Genomic DNA, 15,650 nt, shown 5'->3' on the forward strand with positions numbered 1-15,650 from the left:
AGCCGTACCCATTAGGGGGTAAAAGTGTGTCACCAGAGATGCCCCGGTCTGATAGCAGGACAGAAACAGGCCGAGGTAGTGCTTTGCCTCATGCGATGGCAGAGTCTGTTGGTACCAGAGGGACCGAGCAAAGCTGAGGCACAGCTGCTGGTGAATCAGCATCACAGCCTGCATGGAGCTTGGGGAGAAGACGGTGGGGTCTGTGGCTGCTGCTGCTTCTTGCCCATCTGACGTTCCCTTCTCCTCTAGTGTTGGTTCTATTAAAATATCTGCGAAGTCCTGTAAATAACATTAAAGCCATCGAACTTTAAAGAAATATCAAATTCAGTTCTCATCAGACTAAAAGGAAAGGAAAAGATGGAGTGTGATCAAGAAAATGAGGTAAATATGCAACTAGAGGGCTGGTGCACAAAATTCATGCACAGGTAGGGTCCCTAGGCCTGGCCAATCAGGCTTTCTTGCTGCAAGCTGGAGCCTCCCTTCTCCCACTGCTGGCCAGGGCCTCCCTTTGTTTCATGCTGCCCCTGGTGGTTAGCACATGTCATAGCAAGCAGTTAAACTCCCGGTTTCCAGATCTCACTCCTGAGGGGACACTGCATGTTAGCCTTTCATATACATAGATAAGATCTAGTAAAAATACTGCAAAACCATTGGAACCAAGTGTGTGTGTGTGTGTGTGTGTGTGTGTTATCAAGGGAATTCATTCCAGAACAAATTCTGACCTGATGCAGTGGGAACTGCCTTCTGAACTCCTGCTCCTCCTCCTCCTCCTCGCTCAGGGCTGTCTGGGAACTCCTGCTCCTGTATCTGTACAGGCTATTCTCCTGCTCAGCCTTCTCTTGGGCAAGGCGTTCCTGCTCATCCCACTCATTGATGATTTCCTGAAAAATCACACATTCAGAAGGAAGCTTACTTGCCTTTGATGAATCATGTACAATGAAAAAGCACAAGATTTACTACCTCTTAATATATCATGAAAACAGAATATCATGGTAAAAAAAAACACAACACAAATAAATGCCAACATCCAAGAAAATAATTTTTAGGGAACAGAGAGCAAAAGGCCTTTGTCTTCAAACCATGTCTACAGCAAGCCATTTCCTAAATTCCCCCTTGCTACATACAGGTATAAAAATTTGCTGCAGCAAAGCTATGGGAACTTCCAGTCAGGGTTAATGGTGCTTTGCACTAAAGGACAGGGGCTGGGAGACAGGGGGAGGGGAGGGAGTTGGGGGGTAATTCACCACCAATCAGGCAAAACTGGGCTATGCCTTATCAGACATTTCTAAATCCCCTATTACCTATAAGATTTTAAGTCCTTAAATTGGCAAAAGTATAAAATAAAGAAACCACAGAGTACTGATAAAGATTGAGAAACTAAGCATCCACCATTCAGTAAGATAATTTGTATTAAAAGCCCAGTTAATCTTTGTCCCAGCAATTCTGCTGTCTAGAATTTGTATGCAAAGACCTGGTTATAAGATATTTATAGTGTTGTTGGGTTTTCCCCAAAAAATAGCAGGAAGAAGTAGATAGAAATATAAGTCTTCAATTTAGGAATTATTTAAATGACTTATAACATACCCACAAATGGAAAAACTAGGCAGCAGCTGAATATGATGCAGGTAAAGAATACCATAATTATGGGGGAAATAATCACAAAATGCTATTAGGTGTTTTAAAGCAAGTCATAGAATAGAATGGACTTTATTATTGGTTTGTAGTACTCTAGTGATTAAGGAACTGATCTCAGGGATCATGAAGGGGATGGAATTGTTTTTAACCAGAGTAAATTTTATCAGTTAAATATTGGGTCCCTTTGTTAAGATTTTTATTTTTAAAAAGGTTCTATTACTAAACAAAAACTGTAAACCACTGGGACAAATTACTTAAAATAAAACTAGAATGTCATAGACATACATATGCATAGATACAAGCCTAGCATGGGATATACCAACATGTTAACAGAGTTTGGTAAATTCTAATAATTTTTGCTGATATTTATACTATTTTAACAGTCTAAAATGAAAACAATTGCTTTTGTTGGTAAGGAAAAAAATAGATGTTATTTTATTCATAGTAATAAAAATTATATGACAAAAACTACCATAAAGTCAAAAGCAAACCAACAAACTCTTTGCAGTGTGTAACACAGATAAAGAGCTAATATCACTATTTTTTTTAATCTCTTAAAAACTGAGGAACAAAGGTCTCCACGCCCCACCGTTAAATAGGAAAAAAAAGAAACAACAGTAGACCCCCCTAAGGAGTCAGAGTCTCTATGTACACTGACACTGCTAATGTCCTGCAGGTGCCCCCGACTTGTGCTCCCAGCTCCCCTTGAGGAGGAGAGGTCGGGGCAGGCTCCCACTGGGACAGGCTTACCTGGCACACGTGTCTGAAGAGCTGCAGGGCCCTCTGGTCCAGCTCTCCCTTGCACAGCACATGGGAGCGCAGGTAAAGAAGGGCATTCAGCAGTAGCTGTTCTCGGGTAGGGCAGGGTTGCTGGCTCTTGCCTTCCAGCTCCTTTCCTCCCGAGCACTTGATGGTCAACTTCCCAAGGCCTCGCAGAACCTCCTCTGACTTGACTGAGCACAAAGCATCTGCATGAGCATAGTAAGTGGGGAAGGTGGGGCTCACCGATGGGAAAGCCAACAGGGATGTGACCAGAGTGTCCAGCCTATCTGCACAGACCACGCTGCTGTGGAGTGAGCAGTGGACCTCAGATGCTACCAGCCTCATGCCATGTTGCATCTGCAAGATGGCTGCCTGCAGTGGGGTCACAGTGTCTGGATACAGAGCATACTCCTCGGCCAGCCGCCTCCTGAACTGGTGGTGCGACTGCTGCCAGGAGGCTTCTTCCTTCAGAAGGTTCTGGGCCACCTGGGCAGACCGAAGCCCATCCATCTGCAGCACCTGCAGGAGCCGTGTGAGCAGATCCTGAATGGCCGGGGCCTTGGCGATGCTGGAGATGTAGTGGTGGATCTCCTGCACCAGGGACTCATACGCAGGCAGCTGGGGTCTGAAGGCCTGCTTCTTCGACAGGCTGCATATTAAATTCTCCAGCTGATCAATTCTTTGGTAAAGCAACCTAAAGGCAAAATAATATAAAAAGAACAAGAAATCTAGACTGAGCTGGAAGGAAAATTGAATGAAGACATTTCCGCTACTAAGGAATAATGATGATATTAACAATTATAATAAAAATGAATAATATAGAGAGCAGTTATACTTCATGCCACACATCATGTTAACTCAGCAATTTAGATGCATATCTCATCACAACTCACTGGAGTGATACTATTATCCTTCTTTTGCAGATATGGATACTGAAGCTTAAAGGTATTAAGTGGCCTACTCAAAGTCCAAAGACAAAGGCAGATGCAGTTCTGAGAGGAACTCAGAACCCACTTCACCATACAGTATTTCCTAAGGCAACAGATCCACACAATGGACCTCATCACACCCAACTTCTTCCATGTTGAGAATAAGTTCTGGTTTCAACCCTCTTGGCCCCACCTTTCACAGAGCCTAACTTTTCCTGACTATAACCATGGCTTTGGGATCTAATTGCTAATGTGGTTCAGAAACATATATCATCACCTCTGCTAACACTGTGATTACATTACAAAGGCCAACCTCAAAATGCTTTTTTTTTTTTTTCTTTAAAGGAGAGACTATAATCTACAACACAAGTAACCACTCTGCTGTTACCTGATATGAGGATGAGAGTAATTGATAATGACTTCATCTTCCAGGTCTCTTCCAGTCTGTAGCTGGGACGAGAGGTTTCGGGTCTTCCACTCGCACTGCAGCTGGTATAACTAATTGAGAGGGAGAAGCTGGTCTGCTATGCCCTGCTAAGACCTTGCCCAAGAGGACAATGCCCTGGGGGAGGGTAGAGCACTGGACAAAGAGAACCTGGGCTCCCGAATGACCCGAGGGCTGGCTCAGGTAGGTCCCTCAAGAGATTAGGTAAAAGAAACAATCTTATTTTCAACACTGAACTTCTGGACTCTGCTATAGCAACTTAGCCTTCACCCCAATTAACATAATTTTCCTTCAAAATACAGAACTAGTATCTCACTATCTTCATGTAGGCAGTTCCTGGTTTGGTTCAAATAGAAAGGGTACCCATAAAATCTGAATGTACTTGATTCTGGACTTCTCAATACCAAACAAGAGTTCAAAACCATAAAATACTATACTCTGAAGTACTTTCTAAAGCAAACATCCAAAACTTAGTTCTAGGACAGAGCGTCTGGACAGTGAGGGCTACCAGCAATTCTCTGGCAGCGCCTCAGGTGCGCTGCTATCGTGCCCTCTGCCCACTGCAGCCTACTGCCAGGCACAGCAGCACCTTAGGAAGGGACCCTCTCCCAGGGCCTGAGCTCACTCAGAGGAACTCCCAGAGGGAAAAAGCAGTTGATCCTGGGAAGTCACAGGGCATCTTATGCAAAATCACCCCTTTAATGGTTTGCACCCAAACGGGAGTAAGAGGGTTAACACACTATGTAAATCCAGCCGGTAAGGGTGGAGCCCATGCCCCAATTCTTGTTCCATACCTCTTCTTTGGCATATTTGAGCTTGTATGCCCTCTTCACTGCGGGGTCGAAGCGTGCCTGGGGAAGCCATGTCTGAATCTGGAGCAGGCCGAGGCTCACCCAGAGGCTCCCACGCCGGGCTGGCTCAGGTAGGTCCCGCTTACCCTCCCCTTCCCCGAACAAGAGGCGTAGGGAGGTAAGCAAGAGGCACAATAGGTCTTTGGGCAGCACCTCCTGCCCGGCCATGTCCCCAAGAGTCTGGCCCACGTGCTGAAAAGCCTGGCTGTCCCCACGCAGCAGCTGCTCGCAGTTGTGCACGTACTCCTGCCGTAGGGTTTCGGGGAGCAGCTCAGCCAGGCCTGCCAGGTGCCGGCACAGCACCAGCCCCTGGAGCCGGGAATCCGTGCGTCTGAGGGGATAAGGAAGCACTTAGGTGTTTGCATTGCATCAAACAGCATTCCTTTCTCACTCTATGACATGAAAGACTACACTCCAATACTAAGTGAGTTTTCATTTTCATGTAATCTACAGTTTCCTAAGCATTACTCTCTTGATCATGACATGCTTAAAATTGACTGAGCAACTGGCCAGTTCACAGTAGCCTGTAATGGGCTGAGAATCTGCTGATCCAGCCAGAAAACACCCTGGCCTTCACCTACCAGAACTGACTACCAGAGAAGCAATTTCTGACTGAGGTCCCTGCTGTATGCTCTGGAGAATCAAAAGGAGCTTTCCAGCCTGCCCAGGAGGAGGGAATACCTGAACTCTGCTACTGAAGGGACAGCCATGTTGGTCCAAAGCACTGAGCTGATGTCCCGGAGCTGCTGGGCTCTTTCAACCCACTCTCCCAGGGTGACATGCGAGGAGGATAGGATGGGGAGGCCGCTCACATCCCAGGAACTTGCTCTGCAGCTGCTGGTCAAGACTTCGAAGCAGCACTTGGAGAACATGGCTCTACTGAGACTGCCGGGGCCCTAATGGATAGAGTTAAGTCACTTTAGAAATTAATTAAAAAGACTTAAACAAGTAGTACTGGCACTGTAGAGGAAAGAAAAAGGACAAGAGGTTCAGGTTGCTGGGACCAGGAGGACTAAATGGTATCAGGTGTTAGCAGGCCTTAAAGGAATGTAGACTCTATTCTCCAGGAACAAGCAGCAATGAGTGCATCAGTATTGCGAGGAAAACTCCTCAATCCTGGACATTAGGAAGGCCATTCTTGCAGAACAGCTTGTAACACACTGCAGAAAGGTGAAATTCAGAGGCAGAGATAAGAACTAGAAGACAAATGTAAGAGTCAGGGACAAAGTTGGCAAGGCTGTGCAAACTTTAAACTGTTCATCTGGGTCACAGAAGCAGCTGTCCACAGTAAAGCTGGTCAAACACATGTAATAGAAAACTCTACACAACTCTCTGGGACCTGTAATGTTTATCACCTAAGAGCTTTGAGAGATATTTTCCAATTTAAAAAAAAAAAAAATCAGTTTTGATAAAGTAACAAAACAGAAAATACTCCAAAAGTAAATTCTTAAACATTTATGGGAAAATAAAATATATAATCGAGGTGGCATTTCAAATGAGAGTGAAAGGATTAATTAGTCAAAAATGGTGCTGTTATACATCATATGCTGTTGGCAAAAAATAAAAAATTTGTAAGTCTACCTCAAAAAACAAGATATCCAGATAAACTTGATTTAAATACAAAACAAAAATATAAAAGAAATTATGGGCGAGTAGTTTAATTCTAGGTATAGTGAAGGAAGACTTTTTAAAAAAGCATGACACCTACCATATACAGATGATGAATCACAGAATTTTACACTTGAAACCTATACAGTTTTAATCAGTGTTACCCCAATAAATTTAAAAATGACAAAATAAAAAATGAATAAAAAATATGGCACCAAAGCCAAAAAGCAGAAAGGGGTAAGCATATTTAAAAAGAAAACATTAAGCCCAGCGTCATGGCTCAATAATTGAGCATCAACCTAGGAACCAAGAGGTCACAGTTCAATTCCAGGTCAGGGCACACGCCCAGGTTATGGGCTCAATATCCAGCAGGGGGCGAGTAGGCAGTAGCTGATCAATGACATTTCTCTCTCATCGATGTCTCTCTTGAGCCCTCTCCCTTCCTCTACCTCTAAAAAATGAATAAAAACAAGACATTAAAAAACTTGTGAGACAAGAAAACAATAGAAATACATTTTCAAACATTGTTAGGAAAAGGTTTAATAACCATATGTAAAGAGATATCCAGCTGACTGGCATGGCTCAGTGGTTGAGCAGCAATCTATGAACCAGGTCATGTTTGATCCCCATTAGGGCATATGCCTGGGTTGTGGGCTCCATCCCCAGTGTGGGGTGTGCAGAAGGCAGCTGACCTATGATTCTCTCTCATCATTAATGCTTCTCTCTCTCTCCATCTCCCTTTCTCTCTGAAATCATAAAAATATTTTTTTTTTAAAAAGAGATATCCAATAATAAAATGTCGAACCCATTTTTTTTTTTTTTAAACAAAATGGGCAATGAACATAAATGATCGATCAATGTACATACACAATCATGTTCAATCTCAAAAAATAATCGCGGGAGTATGGATAAAATGAAATTTTAAAAACTGTCTAATTTAAATGTTGATAACACTGTATGGCAATGTGATGGAGAAACAGGCCCTCATGTATTTAATAAAGGAAACCGTGCTCTAGTCCCAAGTCCTCCTTTGGTTGTCCAGAGCTTCATGATCTCCTTTTACTGGTTCCTAGAATGTTTAAAAAGTAAAACAAAAACCACCTAACTGACATTCTGGTAATAGCTATAAATTATTTTAACTGTGCATACTTTAATCAAGGGTTAAATTCCAGTTCTTATATCCACAGAAATACTCAAAGGGACAAAAACTTATGCAAGGGGAATTGATACAGTATGATTACAGCAAAGGGAGGAAATATAGACAAGAAACCTCAAAACCTATGATTAAATAAATTCCAGCATATTTGAAGGATGGAATAATACCTTAAAAAGAGTAAGTTAGAACAACATAAACTGATGAACAAAAATAAACAGAGACACAGAAGCATCGAACAGACCAACAAACCTCAAAGGGACGGTAGGGACGGTAGGAAGATCAACCAAAGGATTTGCATGCATGAATGTAAGTATAACCAATGGACACACACAGTAGGGGGGTGAGGACATGTGCTGGGTGGCGGAATCGGGCAGGAGAGGTCAATGGCAGAATAAAGGAGACATGTGTAATACTTTCAACAATAAAGGACTTAAATTAATAAAAAGAATAAGCTGGAATGACAGGTACAGGTTTCCATAATGTATTATGTAAACAAAAAAATGATCTTATATTTGTTCACGTGTATATTTAATATAAAATATAGGTAAATAAGATACAAAGCATCTTGGTGTAGCTCAGTTGGTTGAGCATCGTCCCATGCACGAAAAAACCCAGGTTTGATTCCCAGTCAGGGTACATGCCCTGGGTTGCACGTTTGATCCCTGACAGTGGGTGTGCAGGAGGCAGTCAACTGATGTTTTCTCTCTCCCCCTCTCTAAAATCAATAAAAACATATTTAATAAAAGAAAATATACAGAGCAAAGAGTGATTATTTCTACAGAATTCTACTATACATCCATATACACACATGAACTCATGTATATATTGTTTAAATGTTTTGTAATTAGTAAAGAGTATTTTGATTAGAATAGAAATAAAATACTTTAAGGATCCTTTTTTTAATTCAGAACTTCCCAAATCATTAAAACAGAATTATCTTCTTTGAAGGTACACTTATTAATATCCTGTAGAAAAAAAAGCACTACAATTACTTAGTCACTGCTTTATGCTGCAACAACTATTTATTACTAGATTTATTGCAAACTCTCACAATCATCAAACATTTTTACGTTTTATGCCAACAAACCTTCAGTGTAGAGTCCAAAAGGGACTTGGGCCTCTCCCTCTGCTGCTCAACAGTCAGAGGGCTCCATGTGAGCCAGTACTCTGGATTTGTGGTAGCAGTACTGCTCCAGAAAGACATAAATGTGGAATTAAATAAGCCGGACCACAAAGAGATAATTTCTTCTGTAGACACCTAGGGATAAAGAATAATTAGATAAGCAAATATCTGAGAAAGATTTCATAAATCAAGTTATATGGCTATCTAATAAGATAAAATTAATATGGGTTTAAAGATATTAATCCTGATATTCCTAATTTTCTGCCATCCTGGTGATCCTGGTGAAATCACTTATCCTGATTTCATATATATATTTTAAATTCTCACTTGTAGATATGTTTTCTCACTGACCGAAGAGAGAAAAAAAGGGAGAGAAATACTGACGTGAGGGAGAAACATCAATCAGTTGTCTCACACATTGAACCCACAACCCAGGTAAATATCCTTGACTCATGACACTTGGGTGTGTGGGCCAATACTCAAACCACTGACCCTTACCAGCCAGGGCTACCCCGATTGTCCTATATAATAAAAAGCTAATATGCAAATAAACCAAAATGTGGAACAACCAGAACAACCGGTCACTATAATTTGTGCTAACCACCAGAGGGCAGGTGTGGAACATGGCAGGTGTTGGCCACAGCAGGATGGTGGATCAGTGAGTGGGGGCACCAGAACAAGGTGGGGTGCCAGTTGCTGTCAGCCTCTGGTGGTTACTGAAAATTCTTTGCTCCCACAACCCAAGGTCCCACATCAGGCTCGCACCCGCAGCTGGTGCCAGAGCTGCAGCTTGGACCCACTGTCAGTGCTAGCCCCACTCACACCTGCAGCTGGCACTAGAGCCACAGCTCGCACCACTGCTGGTGCCCAGTGCTGGTCCCGATCACTCGGCACTATCAGCAGGTGTGAGTGGCAGCTGCTGGCCCTGATTACCCCTGAGGCTTCTCCACCTCCTCCCGCTCCTGAGGGGTGATCGGGGCAGCAGATGCCACTGGCAACTGCTGTTGGATGGCCACACTCACATCTACTGCTGGTGCTGGCCCTAATCGCTCCTGGCTGTCAGTGGGTGCCGAGTGGGGCTGGCCCCAGCAGTGTGTGGGAACAGTGGGAGAAGGGCTGCTGGCAGACAAGGGGCTGGGGGCCACTGTGGGAGGGGCTAGTCGGGGGCGTGAAGAATGGGCCGAGACCCGCCCCTGTGCCTACTGCAGCCTCGCAGCCCACAGTTCCTTTCAAGGTGTACAAATTTGTGCACTGGGCCCCTAGTAATCTATAAAACTAAGAAGAGCATTGGCCAGTGTTGTTCAGTGGTTAAATGGTCATCTGTGTACCAAAGTGTCGTGGGTTCAATTTCCAATTAGGGCACATACCCGGTTCGGGTTTAATCCCTAGTGAGGGCATGTGCATAAAACAACCAATTGATGTTTCTCACATTGATATTTATCTCTCTCTCTCCTTCCTTTCTTCTTTCTCTAGGATAAATGAAAAACATATCCTCAGGTGAGGATTAAAAACAAACAAAAACTAAGAAGAGATCTGCTTTGTAAGGTTACATAAAAAATAAATAAATAAATAAATAAATCAAACAATTATAATTGATTCCCAAAAACAAAATAGAGAAAGCCATTATTTTAAAGATTAAGATTGTATTAATGAAGTTGTATTAACTATAGTTTATTATTATTTTTCACATTCAATAGTTACTCTTGGGGAAAGAGTAAAATCCACTCTCACAGTGTATTTTTAAGAAACAAACAAACAAACAAAAAGCAAATATTTTATCCTCTTTTAATTGGAAAATGGAATAGGATGATTCTGTAATTAGAGCTGAGAAGTACCCAGGTAATTACTGCAAAAGAACATTAAAAGTTCTCCCCCTTGAAGTTAACTCAGGTAAGAATGGAGTTTGCAACATGTAATTTTGAGATTAAATAAAATGCTCTGCAACTGGCCTGTCATAGAAAAAGAAAACCAGCTCATAGTGTAAAGGAGGTTTATTTCTTTTTAATTTTGGTTTTTACCTTCTTATGATGCAGTAAGGACCAAAGATCTCGAAGTTCTTGAGGAGCGACTGGTGTGTGCTTAAGACAAAATGAGATATGATGACTTATTTCCTCATCTATCTGGGGTTGCTGATTTTTACTGGACCTGTTCCAAAAATAAAGGAGAGAGGGTAGGCTGTGAACTATCGATGAATGGCGAGAAAACGGCTGTGTACAGAAATATGAAAAACACTTCACTCAGAATACATTTACTTAAAAAACAAGCCAACAACACTACAGGGAAAATAGCCAGCAACTTTTAAAGGTGGAGTGAAATAATCAAGAATCTTCAAGAAGTTGTGGCTTTCTAAATTGGCAACTGACCTCCCTCTGCTTCCGCAACTACTCCCCCTCAGGACAAGTCTGTGCTTTGTGTCACGTGTAGGACGCACAGATTAATCCAACAAGAAGTTTCCCCTAGGAAAATGGCTTACCTTCTCAGCCAAGCCTGTGTCATAAAATCAGCTGTCACTTTGTACTGCCAAAGCACAGCCAGATACTCCATTGCAGGCCATAACTGAACACTCCTGGTGAGTTGAATTAAGGAGGTAAAGTCTGGCTGAGATGGGGTGGAAGCTTCACTGGGCTTGCGCTCCAGAAAACCAAGTGAAATTCCTTTGGCTTTTACTTCTAAACATTGAGCATTCACAAGATTCTTCAATTCATCTGGACAAAAGGACACATGTGGCATCATTGTACAGCAGCGGATCATACAGGATCAGATTCCCATTAGCCAGTAATATGACTGTGAGCTTAACCAAAGTGTCGCTTAACCTGAGCTTGAGTGCTGTATCTGTGAAATGTTATTAATACCGGCAGAAGTCTAATGACAGAATTAAACAATGTATATAAAGTTTAGCTCTATGCCTGACACTTATTTAATGATAGTTATAGTATACCAATGGGGGCATGGAGGGGGGAGGGGGGAAAAAAAGAAAAAAATCTAAGGGAAAAACTTAAAACTTTGGCTGCAGGGTGGCAGACACACTCTTAGTATCTGTCAGCAGGCCACATTACAGAGTATGTTACCTGGGTTGATATCTTCCAGAATATTAGCTCTGAGGACCAGCCCCCAGGCCCGTAGAAGACTTTTCTTTAATGTCCATTCAGAAGCAACCACTTGGAGCCGACTAATATCTTCCAGCCATCCACTCTCCCCCACAGCAGCCATCCGCTCCCTGATGGCAAGGGCTTTGTTAAGAGTTTTCAGTTGTGAAAAACACTCCACCACCAGCTTGTCCTGAAACAATAAAACACAGGGGAGCCTACTATAGAGAAGAAATGTGGTTTTTATTTAAGCAACCTATTCATGTCTGAGAAAAGATTCAAACAATTTCCACACTGGTAGAAAATACTCCGTTTTCTTGTTCTGATGCTCTCAGATTTTACTGTAATAAAGTTACTACCTAGCCTTAGTAGTCCTAAGAGTAAGTAAAATGATAACTTTTAACAAATCAGTTAATAGTATTCATTGGCTAGGTAACACTAAAGGTAAGCTTTGCAGGCAAGGAGGAATCCAATTGAATGGCAATTTCACATTCCAGAAGAACTTCAGAAGAGGTCAAACCTTTGATTATTATATGATTCCACAGTTTACCTTAAAAGGAAATGGTCGTCCCAGGAACTTCTGCAACTTCTTTATACCAGTGAAGCCACCAGTTGGGCTCCCCAAGCAATTCTGAATATGCTCTGAGACAGTCTGGACCTCTTTGTAATATCTTTAGAGAAGGAAAAAAACGGCAGAGGGGAAGTAAGGAAAGGGGAACATGCTAGACAATAAGAGACATCATTTACATTTTATATCTGATTTACATTCACTAATAGACCAAGGCAATAACCCAGAGAAAAAAGTTTAAATTCCAAGCCATCTTCTCTTTAAAATAATCAATACTGTAGATATTGACATTATTACTCTAAACATGAGTCTTACTTGTCTTCATGGTTCATCAGGAGTTGGGGAATCTGACGGACCAAATGTTTTAAAACCCAGTGCCAGTGAAGGGCAAGCAAGGCCAGCCCTGGGGCATCCACTTTTACTGTGTCAGCCACAGTCCAAAAACGGTCCCGCCACCGCAGAGAAGCCAAGATCTAAAAACAAAGGAAACCAAAATCACTCACAAACATCTCCCAGAAAAGACAGAAGACAAAGACTTCAACACGCACACATGAAAGGTCTAATAATCTACTGTAATGTTTTTAGGGACATTAAGGCAATCAGAGAAGGCAAAAAGTATTTCCTCCTAGTACTTAAAAGTTCAGAGCTATTACATTAGAGAAAACAGAATTACTGGGTCTTATGGTTAAGTGTATAGGTAATTTTATAAGAAACCACCAACTTGTCTTAAAAAGCAGCTACACTAATTCTGTCTTCCAACCAACAGTATAGGCAAGTTCAAGTTATTCCATTTCCTTGCTAATATTTGCTGCTGTTAGTGATTATAACTTGAGCCATTTTGGTGGTTTGAAACCACCTCACTATGGTTTCAATTTCCATTTCCTTGATAACTAATGATGTTGCAATTTTGCAAGTTCCTACTAGGCATTCTTATTATCTTCTGAGAAACATCTTTTTTTTTTTAAATCTCATTTTGTAATTGGGCTGTCTTATTAGTTTGTTTATATAATTTATGTATGATTTTTTTTAACACTTGCTCCCAGTGTTTCCATTTTCTTAAAGCTGTCTATTAAGAACAGAAGTCTTTGATTTTGATGAAACTTTTATAAACAATCTTCCAAAATCTTTTCCTATCCTCAGGTTATGAAGATTTTCTCCTGTTTTCTTTTAGACAGTTCATAGCTTTGGCTTTAATATTAGGCTATGGTCCATTTTGAAGTATCTTTCGATATAATGTAAGATAGGGATAAAGGCTCATTTTACTTTATTATATGAACATCTAGTTGTTCCATATGTAGGATAGACTATTTTTCTCCAGTAAATGACCTTTGCACATCTGGCAAAAACAGTAAAAACAAAATCAATTGACCATGCTAGCCAGTTGCTCAGTGGTTAGAATTGTTAGCCTGTGGCCTGTGGACTGAAGGGTCACAGGTTTGATTCCAGTCAAGGACACATACCTCAGTTGCAGGCTCAATCCTCAGCCCGAGTCAGGGCATGTGCAGGAGGCAATCAATCAAGGTGTCTCTTTCACATCTGTGTTTTTCTCTCTCTCTCTCTCTCTCTTTCTCTCTCTCTCTTTCTGTGTGTGTGTGTGTGTGTGTGTGTGTGTGTGTGTATGTCTCCCCCTTCCTTCCACTCTCTATAAAAATCAATGGGAAAAATATTCTTAGGATTAACCCCCGCCTCCCAAAAATATAAAAATAAAAATCAACTGACAACATATGTCAGTGTCCATTTCTGACAATACCCATTATTTTCATTTATGTAGTTCTAAATGCAAATTAGGTAAATGTGAGTCCCCAACACTGCTCTTACAAAAATGTATTTTTACTACAAGTAGTCTCAAGATTAGTGATTCCTTTCACGGTTTCCATGAAGTTAAAGCTATGTTAACAATAATATCACATTACTTGCCTCTTTCCCATGTTGACATTTATACTAATGGTTCACAAAAAAAAAAAGATAAACTGTGACTGGGTAGTTGGCAAACACTGTATTGGAAATGAATAAAGTGAATCTGTCAGATCATGAAAAACAACTCTGAGTATGTGCTGCCAGTGATAAAATTCAAGCTTTTAAGTAAAACCTAAAACTTTGAAAAACTAAGACCATAACAACTTCCTAATATTAAAAGGTTTTTCCGGCTGAAACCGGTTTGTCTCAGTGGAAGAGCGTCGGTCTGAGGACTGAAAGGTCCCAGGTTCGATTCCAGTCAAGGGCATGTACAGTGGTTGTGGGCACATTCCCGGTAGGGGGTGTGCAAGAGGCAGCTGGTCGATGTTTCTCTCTCATAGATGTTTCTAGCTCTCTATCTCTCTCCCTTCCTCCTCTCTGTAAAATATCAATAAAATATATATTTTAAAAAATAAATTTAAAAAATAAATAAATAAAAGGTTTTTCCGATGAGGTTTGCAGTCATTTTTTTTTTTTTTTTATGACTGTGACTTTATTTATATTGAAGAATAAAATATGTCAGCATTTGGAAGATCTGATAACTCAGTGAACAATATTTTCCAAATTACCAATACATCAGCTATAAATGCACCCAAGGGTAAATGTCTATCCAAAGTGTGAGCTAGACCAATGGATTTTAATGTATAACAAGTTTAGTGACATTTTTTGGATTCCATATTACAGGTAACCTTTATAAAACCAACACCTGTCAAATTGTGGTATAGTATCCAAGAAAAATATTCACAATTACATGAAATGTCTGTTTAGATACTCCTTTTTCCAACTTCATAACTATGAATAGAGGCCAGTTTTTCAACCCAAGCAAATATATTGCAAAAAAATAAATGCAGAAGCATATGTGAGAATCCAGCTTTCTTTAGTAAAGCCAGAAATTAAAAAGACAGAAATGTAAAACAATATCACTCTTTCTCATTAATTTTTGTTTTGGGAAAGAGTTCAATTTTTTCATTTAAAATGTTATTCATGTTAACATGAAATGGATCTGTTACTGTGTTTTTAAACAGATAAATAACTATATTTTATATTTCTCAGATTTATATATTAATTTAATGAATACTAATGTAACCATATAAACGAAAGTTCTTTAGGACCTTTAGTAACTTTTAAGACCATAAAGGAATCTTGAGACCAAAGGGTTTAAGATCTGCTATTCTAGTTTAATGGAATTACTAGAGTAATCCATATTCAAATCTCAATTAAATCCACATGTGACAGGGATGTCTAGAAAGCTTAATTAAAATGAAACTAAAAACTCCAAAGTCCAGCAACACACATTGATAAATTAAGTTATAATACATACATTCAATGGAATTACTAGGCAATTTTAATGAAACCTTTATACACCAAACAATATGGATGCAGCTCAAAATAATTATTTTGAATGAAAGTCATCAGAAAAAAAAGAGTATGTACTGCATAATTTAATTTATAGAAAATGTTATATATACCTAGTTGGGGTGGGGGCAGGGGACAGAATAGGAATACAAAAGAACATAAGGGAAGTTTGAAG

The 15,650-nt window shown here is 40.5% G+C and overlaps 1 protein-coding gene across 3 annotated transcripts in view; it reads right to left on the reverse strand.

Annotated features, from left to right (window-relative positions):
• MDN1 (midasin AAA ATPase 1) overlaps nt 1–15,650 on the reverse strand; it is a 141,982-nt gene that overhangs the window by 44,506 nt on the left and 81,826 nt on the right. For all 3 annotated transcript variants that reach the window (XM_084890422.1, XM_084890421.1, XM_084890420.1), the window contains exons 54-65: nt 12,479–12,636; nt 12,146–12,266; nt 11,578–11,788; nt 10,983–11,214; nt 10,528–10,654; nt 8,474–8,644; nt 5,304–5,518; nt 4,566–4,953; nt 3,715–3,824; nt 2,386–3,091; nt 723–881; nt 9–279 (exon numbers count right to left, since the gene is read on the reverse strand). In XM_084890422.1, coding sequence (XP_084746548.1) covers nt 9–279; nt 723–881; nt 2,386–3,091; nt 3,715–3,824; nt 4,566–4,953; nt 5,304–5,518; nt 8,474–8,644; nt 10,528–10,654; nt 10,983–11,214; nt 11,578–11,788; nt 12,146–12,266; nt 12,479–12,636 — 2,869 coding nt within the window. The remainder of the gene's footprint in view (nt 1–8; nt 280–722; nt 882–2,385; nt 3,092–3,714; nt 3,825–4,565; nt 4,954–5,303; nt 5,519–8,473; nt 8,645–10,527; nt 10,655–10,982; nt 11,215–11,577; nt 11,789–12,145; nt 12,267–12,478; nt 12,637–15,650) is intronic.

Source organism: Pipistrellus hanaki (genome assembly GCF_964339955.1).
Source record: "Pipistrellus hanaki genome assembly, chromosome: 7".
NCBI classification, from domain to species: domain Eukaryota; kingdom Metazoa; phylum Chordata; class Mammalia; order Chiroptera; family Vespertilionidae; genus Pipistrellus; species Pipistrellus hanaki.